At 46.9% G+C, this 21,843-nt stretch overlaps 1 protein-coding gene across 1 annotated transcript in view; it reads right to left on the reverse strand.

The window, feature by feature from the left end:
- Nucleotides 1-3,539: 3,539 nt before the first annotated feature.
- The window catches only part of LOC119432486 (tetraspanin-33), a 20,020-nt gene continuing 1,716 nt past the window's right edge, over nt 3,540-21,843 (reverse strand). The window contains exons 2-4 of the mRNA XM_037699652.1: nt 10,729-11,583; nt 7,272-7,471; nt 3,540-3,681 (exon numbers count right to left, since the gene is read on the reverse strand). Coding sequence (XP_037555580.1) covers nt 3,540-3,681; nt 7,272-7,471; nt 10,729-11,583 — 1,197 coding nt within the window. The remainder of the gene's footprint in view (nt 3,682-7,271; nt 7,472-10,728; nt 11,584-21,843) is intronic.

Below are 21,843 nucleotides of genomic sequence, written 5' to 3' on the forward strand. Positions count from 1 at the left end.
TCGATGCCCAAGTGAAGGAAAGGGCTAAAGGTTGATGGTCAAAGTCATAGTCATGAGCATGACTAAGGCTTTCGCCTTAAGGTCTCTTAGGCATAGCTAAAGAAACTCCTGAGGACTCATGAGATGAATGTCATGGCATGCGTGTCACGTAGGTCATGAAAGAGCCGCCTACGTCTTGGTACTCTCATGGTCGTTTCGTTAAGTTTGTAGGCTCCCCGCACACTGCTTCGCATAATATCGATTCCCACAGGGTGTGGGATCTGCCGGCTTTTTTTTTTGCCCTAGAGACATTCAAAATGGGCTGAGATAATGCAGGCAAAAAAAAAAAAAAAGCTTCACAGGGGTATATGAGCTGGGTAAAAAAAAATGTTGCATTTCCTTCTAACAAGCACTTTCTTTTCATGACTTGCTCCGTGCCGTTGAAGTAACGATGCAGGGCTAGTTCTACTTCCGCGACGTTTGAATGGTGAAAATAATTGTTTGAGCTTGATCATAATCACATGGTGTAGGTGTCCATCGACACGCAGAACTTGTGGCAAACCGTCGCCGCAAAGTTTACACACGCAGTCCGGCGCACACAGAAAATGGTGTTTCCACAGAGCAGCAAAACGGAGGACGACCGCGCGCTGCACCCTCGGCGGTTGCAAGTTTTTTGGGCGCTCGCAACTGGCGCCGCAGCGCTCCCCGCGTGCTGCTGTAGTTGTATGTAGGTCCATTAGCCTGGTGCCGTCATGGCACAGTGCACGACAAAACTTGTGTGGAATGTCATCTGCTTCCTGCCTGCGGGATTGTGCACGAGTGATTAATGTTTCAAGTGAATATTGCTGTGACAAATAACCTGAAAAATACCAAAGCGAAGTTAAAATTGTCACTTTAATGGCGCATATAGGGGTATATAAGCTGGGTAAAAAAAGTCGCAGTTTCGCCCGAAAGGCGAAGCATCGATTGCGATAGTAAATTAGTAGACGCAGTAAGGATGTTAGTTTTATCGGCCGTATAAACTTGCAAACATTCGCTTACTAACTAAATTAACAAGCACGGTGTCACGCGCGGACAGGTAAACACGAACACATCTCGCTCGAAGACCACGGAAACTCGCTGTCAAAACGCTGCAGTCAGGAAGCGCGGCAGAAGCAGCGAGCGAATTGACCTTCGTGCTGTCTCTAGCTTCAACGCGAATTAAACGTCGAAAGCACAGCGCATACGAAGCTACCGGCACTCGGCGCATGTACTCTGTCGGCATTGCAAATCGCTTTGAGATGAGGCCCGCGCGGGTGCGCGCATTGTGCAAGTCACAGATTGCTGTTAAGATACAGCGACCGCGCGGCCGCTCCGTAAGCAGCAGCCGCCGTCAGAGTAGAACATCGCCCCCCTCCCTCGCCTCCCCCCACCCCCGTGCCTCGAGCGTTTCAGAAGGAGCGCTTTTGCCCGGCTTTTTCCAACGCGCGCGCGAGATTGAGCTGCGACCGTCGACGGACCCTCGCAAGCTTTCACTCGCACATACAACGCGCGACGCGCGGCAACGATGTTACCGTGGGTGGACTTTACACGGAACGTCACGGCAACGGCAGAAATGCGCTTGGAGTGTCCATATAATTGCTATCGCAATAAAAAAAACCACAGAAAAGACCGTACTCGAAGTGACAGCCTGACGTAGTTGTACAGTTTCCAATACACACTTGCGTGCGCAATACAAGGCCACGACCTTATAATTTTGATGACATAATATATATATATATATTATGTAGATATATATATATATCTACATATATACATCTACTATAATATACTATATATATATATATATATATATATATAGCGCGGCAGTTATATGCAAAATAATAGCTGTATTAAAATTGAAAGTTCACCAACCGGTGTCCAGGCGACGTTTTTTTCCTCAGTTGTTCATGCCGTTGAAATTGCATATGCTCTCCGATTAGCATGGCGCCCTTGCCATTGTTAAGATTGATGGTCCCTCACGCAAACTTCCAAATAAGCGTTCCCCCCTCACCCCCTTCGTTAGACGATGATTGTTCAAAATCTTGGATTTCCTTGACGTACGCGCTAGAAAGCTTTCGTTTCCTTCCCATTTTTAGGTCTTCCTTGCACAAGAACATTTATGCGACAAGTGCCCTGATTTCACGAAGTAGAGGCTAATAAAATCAGTATTCGCATGAGGCGATTGCACGGTGCTGACACACCATGGAATCAGAAATCGGTGCTGTAAGAAAAGTCGCAATTTAACCCGAAAGGCGAATGATCGATTGCGATAGCAAATTAGTAGACAGCTTTACGAAGTAAGAATAGTAGTATTATCGGCCGTATAACTTGGAAACATTCGCTTACGAACTAAATCAACAAGCATGGCGTCACCCGCGCACACAAGCAAGCATGAACACATCTCACTCGATGAACGCGCACACTCGCCGTCAAAACGCTGGAGTGAGAAAGCGTGGCGACAGCAGCGAGCGAATTGCCCTTCGTGCTGCCTCTCGCTTCAACGCGAACTTCAAGCGGCGAAAAGAGAGCGCACACGAAGCTATTAGTCCTCGGTACACCTAGACTCCGTACTCATTGCAGATCGCTTTCAGGATAGGGTCCCTTCGCAGATCGCTTCCAAGATACGCCGGAGTAGAACGGCTTTCCCCCTCCCTCCCTCCCCTTCACCCCTGGTACCTAGCGCGCGACAGACGACGCGCTTTCTCCCCGCTTTCCTCCCTTGTGTGCGCGAGATTGAACCACAATCGGCGGCTCACCTTCGCACGCTTTCACTCGCACATACAGCATACAACGCGCGGCGGTGATGTTATCACACTTGGACTTCATACAGAACATCACGGCGACGCCACCGACGACGGCAGAAAAGCGTCTGGAATGTCCATATAATGGCTATCGCCGTAAAACCTTTTTGTGCTGAAGGTGCCGATGACGAAAAGCACGACCACAATAGCGCTTATCATCCATCCAACTTGGTCTTTCAGTTTTTTCGGGCTGGTGCTGCTTTACCGCTCTAAAAAAGTCCAATTCGGGTTTTTTTCCCGGTCGTCGTGGTAAAGATACAACAGAATCGTCAAAAGTTTACCGGTTAATGTTTTTCGGCTGTTGTCGCTTTAAACCGAAAAACACTGAACCCGAAAACCTCTAACACTACAGTAAAACGTTACCATACAGCGGTGGTCGAAGAAAATATTTAAATTAAGCGGGAGCGTTGCTATAAGAGGAGACCCCCAAACGCATGGTGCAGCCAACAAAATTTCTTGTATCGATAAAAGACGCCAAAACCTGTGGAATCAACTTAATGTTTACTGTGTTGGGAGAACAGTGGCCCATCTCACCGTTGAGCATAGCTTCAAGGAAGTGGAAATCTTGGGTCTTCACATAAGAAAGTTCTAAAAGGGCCACAATGATCAAGCATAATAGTACAAGGTGCTCCTTCGAGCAGTGTGAAATTCCCCAGCGAAACCATATGCGCATGAAAGGGACGCGTTCACTGGACCAGACAAAAGGAAGAAACCGGGCCCGTCCTCCGCGGCATGACGTCATTTCCTGCCGAGCAGGCCCCGGAAGCGCTGCCAGAAGTTTCTCGGCGGCTTTGCCGCACGGCCCTGACACCGTGCCCGGGCTTCATGCAGGCCGGTTGTGTCACGTGCCACCATGACTTCTTGGCCTTCTTCCAGGTGCCTGCATTGAAAGACGCTTTCAAGCAGCGCACTTCCTGTGCTGCCGGATCAGTTGCTCTGCAACAATTGGGAACATATCAATGATCACTCGGTACGTTTCGCATACATTCGGGCACAAAAGTTTGTGGGCGGCGCTCACATAGAAAAACGGTCAACTTCACCGTATTCAGCGTTCTCAAACAGCAACTGACCGGCGCGCTATGATTGCAGAGCGAGAAGCTTTAGTCGGCCCATCTCAGTTGGAAGTTGCATGGCCATGGTACAAATGAGCGTCTTCCCTGTGTAGTGTTAGCTTACAGTTTTGTGTAGTGTTAGCCTTTTAGCAAATTTGTCACCATATTTAGCGATGTTTCTGTCTGTTTAGCTGCAAGTAGCTTATTTTTTAGCGACATGACAGAAAAGTTTGGCGACTCGTTAGCGACTTTAAACTAAAGAAGTTGCTTCTAAAATGGCTTTCTCTATATAGAACGCACTTTATTATTGAAAAGCTACAAGTATGCGGCTAAAATCTACTGTACGGTGAGTGGGCTCGGGGACCTTGATGGTTTAATGGTGGTCTCCCCACACTGAGGTTACATACTGCGGGTAATTGCGCCGATGGAAACAGGCATCACGCCCATCTTTTCTGTTAAGAAAACATTTTAGAATAGGTTTTAATCCCACGGGTGCTAAAGTTTCAGTATATGGGTTGTTTTTTTAAGACCATACACAATTTTTTAATAAAATGGTTATGAGCGCAGCGAACGTGGCATTCTCGCAGACGATTTCCTAGGCGAGGCTGGGCGTACGTTACTGCTGATAACGTGGGTTTCAGAAAACTAATGAACAAAATCACCAATTGACCTTTTCATGAGTGCCTTCGGGGCAGTTGTCTGAACGGCAAATCTCGAAGCAGAGAAAACACGGGGAATGCGGGAGATGGAAATTCAGGACGATGAGCAAGACGAGAACAAGGTGAGAGCAGGAGCCAACGTTTCGACAAGTGGACTTGTCTTCTTCAAGGCCTTGAAAGAAGACATGTCCACTTGTCGAAACGTTGGCTCCTGCTCTCACCTTGTTCTCGCGTTGCTCAAATTTCGAAGCAGAGACACGTGCAGGCGCGCCCATTCTTTAAAGATCTTGAATATCGCACCTAATTCGAGATATTCACCATAAAATTCCCAAGCTCAATCGAGGCAGCATCGAGACTGAGCGTGTCTCGCAGCACGTCGGACAGCAGCGCCCCGTAAAGAAGTGTGGAGTGAAAATCGAATGATCGTCAGGCAAAACGCTCAGGCGGTGCTCTGCTTCAGTATTACTTGGATTTACCCCTGAAGATTCGATGATAAATATTTCGAATACGGTGAGACCTTCAAGAGTAAAAAGAAAATGAGGGTGCGCATTAGACTGTAACTGCCTTCGAATTATCCATTTCAACTACTGCCACAAGGCACTAATAAGAAAGCTAATCAATTTTTGTTAATTGGTCTTCTGAAGCTCACGTTATTAGCGGCAAAGTATGTCCGCCTCGCCTAGGTACTCGTCTGCAAAAAGGCCACGTTCGGTGCGCTTATCTCATAAAAAAATCTGCATTGTCTTAAACAAACAAACAAACAAACAAACAAACAAACAAACAAACAAACAAACAAACAAACAAACAAACAAACAAACAAACAAACAAACAAACAAACAAACAAACAAACAAACAAACAAACAAACAAACAAACAAACAAACAAACAAACAAACAAACAAACAAACAAACAAACAAACAAACAAACAAACAAACAAACAAACAAACAAACAAACAAACAAACAAAGCACCTGTATATACGTTCGAGTGCTCGTCGTCCGCAAGCGTAACAGTCAATTAAATAAATGGAACCTATTGCAATTAATCGAAGGGATACATCTGTAATACAGTATGCGAATAACAGGACAGATGAAATGTAGAAAGGCGATCATATCGGAGCGGATGGGCTTGTTCACGTAAAGAGCGCTCACGTGAAGTTGAACGCCCCACTTCTCTTCCTCAAGGAATTCGGACAAATCAATACTGTAAGGAGCTATCGGGTGGATCATTAATGCACCGATTGACCGATGTAAATGTCGTGTAATTGTCCTCACCGCGTTAACAACATGACCAAGCGCGTTGCTTCCACGAGCTCCGAACGATGGGAAATTTTAGCGAAGTATGTCATCGTGCAGTGGCGTACCTACCCTTTCTCGAGGGGGGGGGGGGGGGGGGGGCAAACCGCAAAAAAATCTGACCTCTCTCTCTCTCTGTATATATATATATATATATATATATATATATATATATATATATAGCGAATTACTATTACACTAGGTGAAAGAGCCTGAATATGCGTCTCTCAGTTATTTTTATATTTACCAGACATAGACATATTTCTCAATCACACATAGGGAACCATCGCGGCCTGAAAAATTGTTTGCATTTGCATTTACGTATGACAACTATATAAAATTTCAGGATGCAGGAACAAAAGGCAATGAGTGTCTCACAGAGGTCTCGGATCCCGCCCAGTAGCAGCAGTAGTAGAGAGCACATAAAAAATTTACATTTGCTACAAACAATATTTATAATTAAACGAACTTGGTATTTAAGATTACAGCCTAAATGTATCGCTAGTGTAGGTAACAGTATTGTCGAAGTTCTACGCAACAAAGTACAATAAGCATAAATTACTTGCAATATTCACTAGAAAAAAATGACAGCAGATGTGTGCGACAACCCGATTTCCAGCGAAGCTGTTTCTTTCGAACAGTTGCAATAAAATTTTAAATTTCTTATAATTATTATGCATACATTAAAATGTTGCTCGTACATGACTGTACCATTTGAAGCTTTGCCCGCAATAATTCCTTGGAGCACTTCTTGTCGGGAATTTTTAAAAAGCCAGTAATTCATCAACACACGTGATACTTCGCTATAACATTTGCCATGGTGCCCTCTCTTTCTCCCTCCCTGCCTCCTCCCCTCACCCTCCTTACTCAATTTCCACTAGATTTGATATTGGTTGAGTTCACAGTTCTTCCAGAGCTACGAGATAAATTTTTTAAAGCACATTCGTAAAGCTCCGGATCACTTGTAGGCATAATTTGCTGCAAATGTCCTAATTAGTCCCCTGTCTTTAAAAGTTTACCTACATATTGTCCATAACGCGCTCTTTACTTTCGCCAAATATAAACAAAATGTCTTTCACCGAGGACATCGCTCAAACCAAGTCTGAACGTGTTATGGCGCCTGAAAATAGGGACAAAAAAAAAAAGATGGTTCAATACTTATACGCAACGCTTCTCGCCGAATCAGGAACGTAGCCCCACGAGGCTTCACATTAACAAACATATCTTAGGAGTGACATAGCCCGGATAGCAATAACGAAACTTCATGCCGATCTAAAGGATCTTCTATGCCGAACCGAATAGGAGGGGACAAGGATCGTCCCTGTCGGTTGGCGTACTGTGCTTTTTCTACCAGGGAACGCCAACCAGCCTGGCTTCAATACCCTCCTGAATCGTCGTGTTACAGCAACGCCACCAAATAACAAACGCGCATCCGCGCGACTTGTACCAGAATGCTGCGCACGGACCTGTAGTAGACGTCGTAGATGGCGGACAACGCTCGCACCTGCTCTCGCGTGGCGATGGCCAGCGACACTAGGAGGAGGGTGGCCAGGCACAGTGCCAGCAACAACATGGAGGTGGGGAAGGCGCGGTCGCGCATCCGGCTGAACAGGGCGTCAGCGCAGCTTCGCGTGTTCACGCGGGCCCAAGCCGCCTGGTCCGACACCTGCAACGTCATCGGGCACATGGATGGTACCCGTAAGAGTGCAGTTGGTGCCACGTCGTAAGCGGCTCAAAAGAGGACGAGAACCACACAGGACGAGCACCGTCTATCGTCTGAAAGTTTATTCAAAAAGAAAGTGCGAATATATATTTGACCAGGCGTGGAACAAGCCAATAAGTTTACTTAATACCACATAAAGAAATGTGTCCCGACCCACCAACAAAACCGTTTTTAGAAGAGTTAAACCTCAGCCAATTTTATAATGCATTAGCATTCTTTGAGTACTTCACGCACTTTTCGGGATCTATCTATCTATCTATCTATCTATCTATCTATCTATCTATCTATCTATCTATCTATCTATCTATCTATCTATCTATCTATCTATCTATCTATCTATCTATCTATCTATCTATCTATCTATCTATCTATCTATCTATCTATCTATCTATCTATCTATCTATCTATCTATCTATCTATCTATCTATCTATCTATCTATCTATCTATCTATCTATCTATCTATCTATCTATCTATCTATCTATGTTTGCGTTTATATCTAACCATTTTCCCGCCTACTTGAGTCGCTGGGTATTCAGTGGTCGAATGGGTAGCGCACCGGGCTGCTGTGCTGAGGTAACAGGGTTCGAAACCAAGCCTTCGATGAACTTGGGTCATCAATGAGCCTCTTTCACGCCGACAATGTCGAGGTAGGCACCGAACACTGCTGTTCGAAGAAATTCTTCGACGCAGACTTGGAGTTTTGGGTATGTGCTCGTCTCCAATGAACCTCCTTGATGCCACTTCGGGTCATTGGGTAGACCAAGGACCAAAGTTGCTGCTCTTCAAGAAACGTCTGTGACGCCAACTTGGGTAACTAGGCAAGTGCCAGTCGGAATGTGCTGCTCTACAGTGACAAAAATATCCCTTAAATTTATGCGATGCTCCGCGGAAACAAGTCAACGTCACAAAGGTTCCCAAATCAAAGACGGCAAGCGGACGCATTAGCAGGCTGTGCCACAAATCCATTGGGAATGTGTCTCTTTTCAACGAGCATCTTTCACGCCACTGCTTTAGCGAGCTGTGCCATGAATGCATTGGGTATGTGCCGCTCTTTAATAAGCCTCTCGCTAACATGAGTTACTAAGTATGCGCCATTGGATGTGTGATGCACGAGCGAACAATTCTCATTCTTCGCAGGCGCCGGTGCGCCATGCTTCTGGTCTCGGAGGCCACGCGCGGACTTCTCGGCCGTGCCGCTAGTTGGCGCAGCGTGTTCGGAAAGAAGCCCGAGAGAGGACTGCAGGGGCGCGATCGGAGGGAGGCCACGCTGACGCGATTGGCTCGCTGACGCGAGCCTCGCGGAATCGGCCTACGCCAATCGCGTGAGGCCAAACTGGACGCAAACTGAACGCGCGTTGCGAACAACGATCTTAGATCGCGCCTCTGATGTTATGACGCGTTCCTCGGCGCTCGCTCGCACCGTGGCGCCATCCATATCGGAAGTCATGCGCAGGCTTCGCGGCGGCTGCTCTAGATGTTACCCAGTGTTCTTAGGGAAGCACAAAATGCGAGTCCCGCTGCAGCACATGCCTCATACACATAAATCGTTTTGACGGTAGCAATACTTTGTGTCCCTATACTGATTAAACTCTAATGATCCATTAGAATTACAGAATGGATACCAAGAGAAGGGAAGCGCAGTCGAGGACGGCCGAAAACTAGGTGGCGTGATGAAGTTAGGAACTTTGCAGGCACAAGTTGGAATCAGCTAGCGTAAGACAGGGGTAATTGGAGATCACTGGGAGAGGCCTTCGTCCTGCAGGGGACATATATAAATGTAGGCTGATAATGATGATGATGACTGATTCAGTGCTAACGCCTTACCGCCGACAATCGTCGTAAGATAGGTTCTGCCGCAATTTATTCACAGCATTACTGAAGTCTGTTTGGTGCAAATGCCTTCGCATTTTACAACATGAAGTGCTGCAGGTATTAAAGTATGCGTCGATCGTCTTGTATCGTGATTGCAGAGGTGCTGTCAAAATACGGCATCTGACCACACAGGTGACCGAGATTGCACAGGGGAGAACCTGACGTTTCGTTTCAAAGATTAGCATAGGGGGCCTTAATCGCTGTACATTAAGTGCAGCGACATGGCTGTCCCATATATATATATATATATATATATATATATATATATATATATATATATATGCACTACTGTCGCGCTCTGTGTTGAGCTACAACGTGAAATTGCGTGGCAAAGCGCTTGCACATTGTAGCTCTTAATGAGCGCGATAGCACTTTGGCGCAGGTTAAAGGTAAGTTTTACACGATCTCCGAGTCACAGTCAGTGTACCTACTGAAAGATGATAGAGCTCGTCCTGTGTTATTTGTTAGTCTTTCTCGGCAGTTTGCGCGCTGTTTAAAACGGGATCACTTCCCACTCACCCGCTTCACCTCCATCTGTAGCCCTTCTCAGCAGGACAAGGAGTCATCGATAACTCGCAAAAGGCATGGTGAAGAATAACAGGGAGGTACGCCGGCTTTACACTGCTCTAGCGCCTCAGCTTCAAAAAAGCTTATCAATTTCTGCAACGAGTTGCTTAAGGAATCTCCATTATTCAGCTTATCCTTGAGATACGCTCAAATCCCTTCCGTGTGAAGATGCCTGAGAAAAGGGCTTAGTCCTTTCATACAGTTCCAGAGCATCAGACTGTATGAAGCCGAAGATTTAGCAGTGTCCTATAACGAAATCGACGAAATATAGTCAGGAAGGGGACAAATTTGAGAGCGTGTAAAGTTGCCTGCGAATCGAAGCCCCGACTTTTCCCTTCACTATCTACAAGCAAGAGTCAGCTGAATTGCAGAAACTCGGAGCACAGGATACCGCTCGGCGTGTTGGAACATCCGAGTGCGCGTTTTCCAACAGTCGTGATTCGGAAAAATAATGGGTTAATACGAATGTGTAGTGATCCAAAAGAACCAAACAAAGCAATAATTCCCTGGTAGCATAATTGTTAGCGCGTAAGAGTACAGCCACACAAAGGCAGATATACAGGACGAGCGCTTTGGAACAAGAAAATACGCCAGCACCCACTCGCGACCACCACAGCTTTCCGCTTCTACAGCCAGAACATCTGCCGCATAGTTCATCAGCTGGTGCCCAAGCGACAGTCGATGGGAGTTTGCTCGAACGGGCCAATGATATTGATATAGCATCCCGAAATACAGCAAGCAGCGACACTGCCGCCTCACCTGCAACACGTTCTTGCCACAGTCGACGTCCGGCGGCCGTCCAGCGGACGTCTCGTTCTTGCGGCAGCACGACACCGGCACGTTGCACCGCTCGCGGCTCGGGTTGCTCGAGTTGCAGGCGAAGTACGGGTTGTGGTTCCAGTCGCGGAACCCCTCGGACGAGACGCCGCAGCAGCGGTACTCCAGCTGCATCCAGTCGACGAAGCCCTGCAGTTCGGCGCTGTCGCGGTACGCGGCGATCATGTCGCGGGACACCGAGCGTTCCGCGTAGCGGTGTGCGGCCGACGGCAGGAAGAACGCCAACACCGCGAGCAGAACGAGAAGCACGGCCAGTGCGGTCATCAGGCGCACGTAAACGGTGAGCAGGATGACGTTCTCGCGCAGGGCACCGAGGAAGCCGAAAGAGGCGGTCACGAATGCCACGCTGGACAGGAACAGCGCAGGAATCTCGGGCCGCTCGAAGAGCACCACGACAAAGTTCCGAGCCGGTGCACCGGGTGGCACGGAGGAGCGCGTCAGGAGCGTGTACAGGGAGCTCCAGAAGCCGAGCAGGCAGAGCAGCATGACCACCATGTTGACGAAGACCAGGGGCAGACGGACGTAGCCGCTCACGTCCTCGACGATGGTGGAAGAGAGCGAGCCGGTGTCGACGACTTTCGAGCTGGACGAGCTGTAGGACGGCAACGGCGCGTCGCCCGGCTGCGACTCTTTCTTAGCGGCGCCGGGTGACGGTCCAGATAGGAGCTTCGCCATCTTTGTTTCTTCTTCTTTGTCTTTGACTTCGGCTGCTTCTGCTCGGGCGAGACGCGCAGGGTTGCTGTCAGGTTGCATCATGATGACGATGATGATGATCCTCTGTACAAATGACACATACACACCGTGGGGGATCGGCCAAGAATTGGGCGGTTTGGAGAGAATCAATTAAAAAAAACATTTAGAAAAAGATAGAAAGAAAGAAAGAAAGAAAGAAAGAAAGAAAGGAAAACGAATTCTGCTCGGTGTTCTAATTAATTATTATAATTGCCTGTTTTAGGAAGGCAGTCGATTCGAATCAATGATAAGGTGCCGTGCTCTTTGAGGCCACTGCGGTGGTTGGCCACCCGTCGTATAAATGAGTAAGCAGGGTCATCATGGTGTTCTGTAGCCTGGGGAGTTTGGCGGAGCCGGACCCGTCCTTTTGTGTATAGAGGCCGCGGATTCGAAGCGAGTCGACTTTCGGTCGCCCTGTAGACGTACTTGTGGGTCCGGTGCGCCGTGGCTTGGGGGCCTGTCTTGGCTCGGGTGCGTGCTCCGAGCACTAACAGCTCAGATTTATCCGGGGCACAGTGGAGCCCACAGGTGTTGAGGTACCGTTCGATGATGTCGACTACCTCCTGTTTGCCCGTGCTCGCGCCTCTCGCCCGCAGTGTGATATAATCTGCATATCATCATCATCATCAGCCTATATTTATGTCCACTGCATTTGCGATCTCCCTGCGATCCTCAAGACACAAGAGTGGGCCGTCCAGCAGGCCCGGGAGGCGGCGAGGAGGCAAGGCCTCGAAGTCCCCTCATGGGAGACCTGAGCCCGGGTCGTTAAACTTCGCTGGATTTTAATAAAGTTGTTTCCATCCATCCATCCCTGCGATCTCCAATTACCCCTGTCTTGCGCTAGCTAATTCCAGCTTGCACCTGTAAATTTCTTAACTTCATCAGTCCCCCTACTTTTCTGCCGTCCTCGACTGCTCTTCCCTTCTCTTGGTATCCATTCTGTAACCCTAATTGTCCACCGGTTATCCATCCTACGCATTACATGGCCTGCCCAGCTCCATTTCTTCCGCTTAATGTCAACTAGAATATCGGCTATCCCCGTTTGTTCTCTGATCCACACCGTTCTCTTCCTGTCTCTTAACGTTAGTCCTAAGATTTTTTGTTCCATCGCTCTTTGTGCGGTCCTTAACTTGTTCTAGAGCTTCATTTTTAACCTTCAAGTTTCTGCCCCATATGTTAGCACCGGTAGAATGCAGTCATTGTGTAGTTTTATTTTCAACAGAGGTAAGCTCCTAGTCAGGATTTAGGAATGCCTGCCGTATGCACTCCAACCCAATTTCATCCTTCTGTGAGTTTCCTTCTCATGATCAGGGTCCCCTGTGAGTAATTGACTTATATAATAATACTACGTTACAGACTCTACAGGCTGACTGGCGATCCTGAATTCTTGTTTCCTTGCCAGGCTATTGAACATTATGTTTGTCTTCTGCATATTAATCTTCTACCCCACTCTTAAACTTTTCCGGTTAAGGACCTCAATGATTTACTGTAATTCGTCCCCATTGTTGCTGAATAGGGCAATGTCATCAGCAAACTAAAAGTTGTTGAGATATTCGCCGTTGATCCTCACTCCTAAGCCTTCCCAGTCTAAGAGCTTAAAAAGCATGCAGTGAATAGCATTGGAGTGATTGTGTCTCCTTGCCTGACCCCTTTCTTGATAGGTAACTTTATACTTTTCTTGCGGAGAACCAAGATAGCTGTGGAATCTTTGTAGATATTTACCAAGATATTCACGTACGCGTCCTATACTTCTTGATTTCGCAATGCCGCTATGACTACTACTATCTCTACTGAATCAAATGCCTTTTCATAATTTATGCAAGCCATATAGAGATGTTGATTGAACTCCGAAGATTTATTGATTTTCCCCGTCTCCTCGCCCATATGCCGACCCTCGCCGCTACTCACCTCGCCGTATGCCTCCTATCTCTGACGTATCCGTCGATGACAGTCGTCCCGCTCGCTCGCCGTCACCTGAGCGCCGTCGGTCGCCATCGCCCCAGCAACGCCGCTCTTCGTCGCCCACCAATTATGGATCCTCCCGGACGGAGAATAGACCATGCAGTTCATGAGGGGAGTGCTGCATTATCTTCATCGTGTCGAAATCCTCCATTGAAGCTCCCAAAGAACCAGAACTTCACACCGGTGGTATCCCTTTGACGGCATGAATAGATACTGGAGCCCAGGTGTCTATAAGGAGTTATAACCTCCATCGTCGACTGAAGAAGGTTCTCACGCCTGCTACTACACAGGTCGTATGCGTCGCCGATAGCAGCACTGTTCCTGTCACTGGAATGTATACTTACTGTATAAGTATCGCCGACCCACGTCCCAGTTCTTTTACAGCGTAAGCTGTTATAGGATCATTCCAATAGCCGTTTCGGTTCGCGATGGTGAAGCCGACGATGGCGTCCGCCGCCGTAACCGCCATCGCCGGAAATGCGAAAAAGATACCCGGCTCCCGCCAGGATCGAGCCCCCGCCCGTTGTGTGGGAGCCAGATACTCTACCACTGAGCCACGCAAGCGCTTGCTATCGGGAAGTGGAAAAATTCCATATAAACGCTCCCGCAGACGACCCGAACCTCCGCCAGTATGGCGGCGCCATCTAGGTAAGGCGCCTGCAAACGCAACGCGCGCAGGCGCAGACGACGAGATGCGATTCAGACGAGGCGCGCAATAATAATAATAATAATAATAATAATAATAATAATAATAATAATAATAATAATAATAATAATAATAATAATAATAATAATAATAATAATAATAATAATAATAATAATAATAATAATAATAATAATAATAATAATAATAATAATAATAAAATAATAATAAAACGCGATGCCCAGCTAAAGCTTACTTAACCCAGCCTCCGCCAGTATGGTGGCGCAATCTAGTTAACGTGCCTGCAAACGCAGCGTGCGCGACATGTAAGTTGCAGTTGTAAGGCTTGATCGGGTTCAGCAGACTGCTGTGCAGAAAGCATGACAAGCCGGAGCTCGCCGTCGATGCCGGGCCGACACTTCACATCGTTCTCGTCAAAACCAGGCGAAGAGATTGCCTCGAAGACCCTGTTGTGCCTGGTGCCCAAATTGGAGCTACTCTTGAGAGGCTCCACCAGCATACGCTGTGACTGTGCTGCGTATGCCGCGCAGGCCTGTGACCTTTTTTTACAGTGCTGACCAATTGTCCCCATGACCTCATCCTCGGACTCGACTTTCTTACGGCGCATTCAGCTTTGACCGACTGTTCTGCCGGTACCCTTTACCTCGAACTGCCCTTACTCGCGCATATTCGTGCCGAACTGCCGAACAACTTTCCTACGATCGCCTTCGCCCGCCTGCCGCCTAAAGCCTTGACTTTAGTCGATTTGCTATCATCTTTCCCTGTATCTGATGCTGATTACGTCACCACACCTGTTCCTGATGTCCTTTTGATGCGCAATATCACTGTGCCCCACTCCATCGTCACCGTCGCCGATAACCGGATATGCCTCCCCGTCGTCAAATTTGGCCTGGCAAAGCAAGTTCTACAGCAAGGCATATCGGTTGCAATGCTGCGTGCTATAGGAGATGACCACATCACGACGTTTTCAGTAGACGTCAGCTCCGATTCTTCACCATGTCCACAGGATGCTATTTGCCCTGACGCTACATTTAGTCCCATGATTGCTGCGGACCTATTGCCTGAACAAGCAGCAGCTCTTTGTTGCCTTGTTGTTTCTAACCACGACATCTTCGACCTCAACAATCGACAGTTGGGCCAGACTTCAATTGCTAAACATCACATAAATACTGGTGGTGCCAGTCCTATTATCGCCGGCCATATCGAGTTTGCTTCAGAGCGTAAGGTTATTCAAGATGAAGTGACCAAGATGCTTGCCAAAGGCATTGTTGAACCCTCGTTGAGCCCTTGGGCGTCGCCCGTTGTGCTTGTTAAAAGGAAACATGGCACATGGCGGTTCTGGCGTAGATAATTGTCATCTAAACAGAATTACCAAAACAGACGTCTAACGCTTGCCTCGCATTGACGACGCCGTCGATTGTCTCCACGGTGCCAACTACTTTTCCTAAATACACCTTCGGTCAGGTTATTGCAAATTTCTGTGGATGAAAAGGACCGAAAGATGACCGCGTTCGTCACCCCTGATGGTCTATATCAGTTCAAAGTTATGCCATTCGGTCTATGAAATGCCCCAGCAACGTTCGAACTTATGGTGATTCGAAGCGTTCAAGGGTTCAAATGGTCAAAATGCCTCTGCTACCTAGACGACGTTCTCGTATTTTACATTTGAGACAAACCTTGAGTGCTTATCAGCAGTTCTCCAAATCTTACGCGAGGCTGGGCTTCAACTAAAGTCATCTAAGTGTGACTTCGGTCGTCGGGAGATTGCAATGCTGGGCCATCTCGTCGACGCTTCCGGTATTTAACCAGACCCGGAGAAAATTCGTGCTGTCACGTCTCTTCTTGTACCTCAGTCTGTCAGAGACGCCCGAAGTTTTGTAGGACTCCACTCCTTGCCGTTGCATATGTACAAAAATGTAAACAAGTTTCTTGAATGAGAAACATTCATCAAAATATTTGTCCTCAACTTGTTCTTTTCATGGCCTTTACGTTTTTCATATCAGCTGCACGCACTGATTTGCTGGTTTCGAACTGATATGGTTGTAAAGTTCGTGTGATATTTTCTTTACCGATTGAATAGACAAAGAACCGCGGAAGAATTGATATCAGTTATTTCAGCCACTATTTTTGGGACATACGAATATATTCTGTTATTAAAAAATGCATATTTTACTTTACAGTGCGTAGCGTTCAATAATTAGTTTGCAGCATCTAATATACAATGACATTGGCAATGCAGTTATTATTCACGTATTGGATCCCTCGACAAAGTCTACAAGGAGGAGGCCGCGCTGCAACGTGAGCCCCCCCCCCCCCCCCCCCCGAACAATATTTCTGGCTACGCCACTGGTCTAGTGTTGAGGTAGTAACAATTTAAAAAGTCGCGAAACCTGAAATTCTTTAGTTGCTGTGAGTGAAGTACACAAGGACAAAGAATCAGTTACAACGATTAAATAATTCACCTGTTGATGGGCTTAATTTACGAAGTGCCAGTATTACTGTAAAATTCCTGCAAAAAAGATTGGTACAAAGTCTGGAAGCCGCAGGGAAAATAACCAGTCGAGAATAGGGCTGAATATAGCAATACCACATTTTCCTTCGCTTTGCGTGGTATAAGTCGTTATGGTCACATTTGTTTGTGGTTTCAATAAATAATCGTGTAGAGTAGCACTTAACACTCTACCATTAAGGTAGGTGTTCTGCCTTACTTGGAAAAATATTGTCAAACTGTATGTCAAAAAATTTTTCCTGTCGAAAATTGGCTTTACCTCTGTGATTCTAACGCTCAGCGGATCGAGAAGAGTTCGTGCAAGAATAACTTGAGGTGTATGAAATGGAGGCCAATGCCATGTATTCTCCAAGCCGCCTTCTTGTCAGCCACCTATTTTCTATTTTTTTACCATTCCTTTATCATTTTATTGTTTTTCGAGCTCAATACTATTAAACCTCTGAATATCATATATTTAGTAGCACGATTCATTAGAGTGAGTGAGTACGAAGTTTATTGAGGTCCTGAGGAGAAAGAATTAAAGCGGATTCATTCACGACTCATTAGAAAAAAGGAGTGATAAAATGGCATTAAATTATATTGCAATTTGATATAATGGTAATAACTTCTTTCTTGCGAAATCGTTGAAGCCACAGTACTTTCTCTGCGTATATGAAAGTGAGAGAAACGCAGCGAAGGCGTATTATTTCATCTATGTAATTTGGCATTGCGACGTTCTTCAGAACTTGTAAGCGATGAGGGAGATAGTTGAGCACGGAGCGCCAATGGTTGCCTTTTTACGGAGGACCGCTTGTGCAACTGTTTGTTTTTTGCTTCCGCACGTAGCGAGGAGTAAGCGAAGTGTAAAAGGGCAGAAAACGAAAAAAAAAAAGCCAAACATGGTAGAGTTATTTTAGCAGCAAATATTTTGATTTGCGTTGCTCTGGAAGGGGAATTTGTTATGAGAATCTTGAAACATGGCCGCGTGAGGTCACATGAGAAACTGTGAAGAGGATGAAGAAAGGACCCCTGGGCTGCCCATTCACCGTGTTGTCGGAAAATAGCCGTAAGTTGCGGCATTTCTAATTGACTTAGCCTGAGCGGTTCATTCTCCTTTGAGCATCGAGGCCTTGACCGGTTTTTGGGACGTTCCCATTGTGATGATGAAGCCATAGTCTAGAGATTACCGTAGAGCAACGCATATTGGCACACCTGTGTAGCTTCCCTGCTTGGCCAACTTCAGTTTCTGTAGCAAATAACCGTTCGTTTAGGTGTAACATTGCTGCCTTACGATAACATTGAGTGCATACAAGTACTGATTAGATTTTGTAGTTTGGAATTGCAAAATGTTTACAGGGCCTGTTGGCTATTTCGACGCTAACCCCGCCAGCAGCACGCCCTCTTTATTCTTGTCAGATTACGTGCAAAAGTAATCTTCATATTGCTTTTTCTAACGGTGCACGTGTTTGCGCGTTACGTACTGTCGCAATAATTTTACGGCACTGTTTCGTTGAGGTAATGGAAATACCTCGAAATATTAGGATACCTTTATTCACTGTCGCTACGAAAATACTGTATTATGTTTACTAAATCATTCGTGGCACGCTTTTTTCCCGCTGCTCACAGGGTTTCTTGAATAAGACTGCAAGGTGCGTTCTGCAGTAGTTTATGCACAGTAGCGCCATATTTGCTTTGGCTGTTACCGTCGCCCGCTCACAGAGCCTTGAGGTCTAATCGGCAGAATTGAGCAGCCATGAACTCTCGAACACGGTGGCCTAAATTCTATCGCTTGTTGTGGGAGTGGGGCTGGACGGAGGACAGCGAGTCGTGGCTTGCCTTTTTATTGCGATAGCATTTATATCGTCAATCCAGGCGTATTGCTGGCTTCGCCGTAAGGTTCAGTATAAAGTCCAAGGGCGATAAAATTGGTCGGCGCGCGCAGTGTGCTGTATGTGCGAGTGAAAGCATGCGAGCGTGAGCCGGCGTTCGCGGCTCAATCGCGTGCACGCAAGGAAGGAAAGCGGGAAGAAAGCGCGCCGTCTTCCGTCACGTGCAACGCTTCGGGGGGAGGCTAGGGAGGGGAGGCGCCGTGCTGTATCTTGAAAGCCATCTGCGTCTGCGACAGAGTCCTCCGTGCGCTATATTTTCGCGGCTTAGTTCGCGTTGATGCGAGACGCTGCACGAACGTCAATTCGCTCGCTGCTGCTGCCGCACTTCCTCCAGTGATCCAGCATTCTGACTTCCAGTTTCCGCGGTTGCAACTAGTTAGATGTGTTCATGTTTGCTTGTGCGCGCGTGACGCCAAGCTTGTCAATTTAGTTAGTATGCCTATGTTTACAAGCTTATAAAACTACTATCCTTGCATAGTATAACCTTCTGTCCACTAATTTGATATCGCAATCAATGCTTCGCCTTTCGAGCGAAACTGCGATTGTCTTTCATGCAATTACCACTCACTGCCTACTTCAGGTGTTTTGAGCCTATCTATCTATCTATCTATCTATCTATCTATCTATCTATCTATCTATCTATCTATCTATCTATCTATCTATCTATCTATCTATCTATCTATCTATCTATCTATCTATCTATCTATCTATCTATCTATCTATCTATCTATCTATCTATCTATCTATCTATCTATCTATCTATCTATCTATCTATCTATCTATCTATCTATCTATCTATCTATCTATCTATCTATCTATCTATCTATCTATCTATCTATCTTATCCTCTTACATCGACCCCGAGGCTTAAGTTTTCTAGAAGCTGGGGCCACTAAGCAAGTGGTCGTGATGCCGTCGTGGTCATTCCATCGTCCTCATTTCAGATTCGTCATCCGACTCTCGTCATGACGTCGTCGTCACGTCTTCTAAGCCGAAGCAGTGTACGAGTTATCTAGTACCTTTGGCTGCTAGGTCGTGAAGCTGTCACGGTCATTGCTTTGTCATCAATCCAGGTTCGTCATCGACTGTCGTCATGCCGTCGTTATCATACAGTCCTCGTAATGGAGTCGTTGTCATGCACTCGTCGTCATCTCCATCATTGTGGTTCTTATCGTGGTCGTCCCATTGCCGTCATTGTGACTTCGTCATCCCTATCTAGTCATGCCGTCGTCGTCAAGGCGCCTTGGTCACTCCATCAAAGTCGTTCCATCGCCGTCAATCTATCGTAATCATGCTGTTTACACTCAATAGTGATTACACCGCTATTATAATGCCATCGTCGTCATTGAGTCGACGTCAGGGAGTCGCTATCGTGCATCCGTTATTATACCGTCATCGCGACGCTGCCGGGGTAGTAACATTGTCGTGATTCCAGCTTAGTCATTCGGTTGCCTTCATACCCTCGTCCTCATGCCATCGTCGTCATCACACTCGTCGTCATCTAATTCTCCTCATGTCGTTGTTGTCACGCTATCGACGTTATACAGTCGTCCTCTGATTGCCGTCATGCTGCCGTCGCCATACCGCCTTCGTCGTTCCATCGACGTCATACCTTCTTCCCCATTCCATCGTGGTCACTACGTACTTGTCGTACAAAGTCGTGCCGTCAATCTCATGGGCGACCTTGGCCTTTGGAAAGAGAGTGCCTTGCCAAAGTGGGCCAATACTGGAGACAGTGTGTGTCTCATATAGTATCGGATGCAACGGAAGTCTCCGAAAGTGCACTACAAATTTTAAATAGACGTCACTTCAGCAATACGGCGTGTCGCTGCATTGCTTGAATGATCAAGGCTTCACCGTCGACAGTCGTCCTGAGATGGGTTCTGCCAAACGTTTTCTTCAAGGCTTGCATTTTTAGCCCATGTTTGTTAGGTGAGCTGAAACCGTTTATAAATGACGGGCGTGAATTCGTGTTGAATTTTTTTATTCTCTCGTAATGCCGTGTGCATTCTGTTTTGTAATTCGTATGCCAGTATATGGCCCTTGTCCTCCATCGCGATCTAAATTTGCTATACCAGAATTTACCTATGAAAGGTTGATGATATATCACTATGCAGTTGCATAAACCGTATTTTCTCTGTCTTTAGTGCAACTAAATGTCATTGTTTACAAAAATTTACGAGGCAGTTGTTCACAGTAATTTTATACGTACTTTGCTTCATCCACAGTCTCCCTAAGACCTCTCACAAAATCGATAGTACTCCTTAGTAAAAAAAATTGGGCAAGCACTCCTTCAGAAACCCTCCGCTAAGGACGTTTACGGCGTTTTAACCATTCACGAAACCAGCTTCCTCCAACATATGCCACAGGAGGCACCTTCTGAAGTCGGTATTTGCTGAGTAATCATTTGAGTAGTGCGTACGGTACCTTTGTGCCTGAACCACTCCGCACGAGTATCCGACGGGCGTCATAAATAGCTGCGCGAAATAGGAGCCTAAGAGCGTCACAAGGTTAACCACTTTTTCGAAGCCAGAAGCAGTGAAATGAAGCAGGCGAATGCCCCAGCACAATCTCTGCATCGCGTGAAGCCTTATATTTTCAAAATAAACGGTTAATTAGCCAAATTAACGTTTGTAATCGTTGCAATAGTGTAACAGTATAGGATTGGTAGCGTTAGAAAAGTTACAGTGACGTTTTACTTCGCGAGAGCGGGTGACGCGCAAGCGTATGGGTGCTATAGCGCCAACGTAGCTATCGGACCTTGGCGCGCCTAGACGTCTAGACTGTCCGCATCGCTGATTGCTCTCAAGATAGGCTGGCATGGCCGCGCCATACACAGCAGCCGACTTACTAACGCGTTTACGTTTAGTTGCGAACGCTATTTAAAATTGTCTAATGTTATCACTACAAACCCAGTACAAACCCGGTACGTGCATTCCGCAGACAGCACCCGCAGTAACTGCCAAGGCAGGTCAACCCAGCGCGCCTCCGGCTACCCTCCTCCTCCACGACGCTTCGCCTCTTTCCTCCTTCCCCGCTTCGCTCAACGCCACCTAGACATTCCTCTAGGTGGCGTTACTTTGCCGCGCGCTTAGCGCGCTCCTTCGTACTTTCTCTGGTGCGAGATTATCGCGTGCACCTCCAGGTGCCTCCCTCCCCCGGTGCTCGCTTCCTTCGCGGCTTCCTACTACCTATAACTGATTCACTGGCAAGCCATTAACGCTTGCGCGTAAAAACGTCTGTGCAGGATTCGAACCGTAGACCGCAGCCACATTACATTCATGCGAGTGAAAGTTGCGTTTG

This window comes from Dermacentor silvarum, chromosome 11, assembly GCF_013339745.2.
Source record: "Dermacentor silvarum isolate Dsil-2018 chromosome 11, BIME_Dsil_1.4, whole genome shotgun sequence".
NCBI lineage: Eukaryota > Metazoa > Arthropoda > Arachnida > Ixodida > Ixodidae > Dermacentor > Dermacentor silvarum.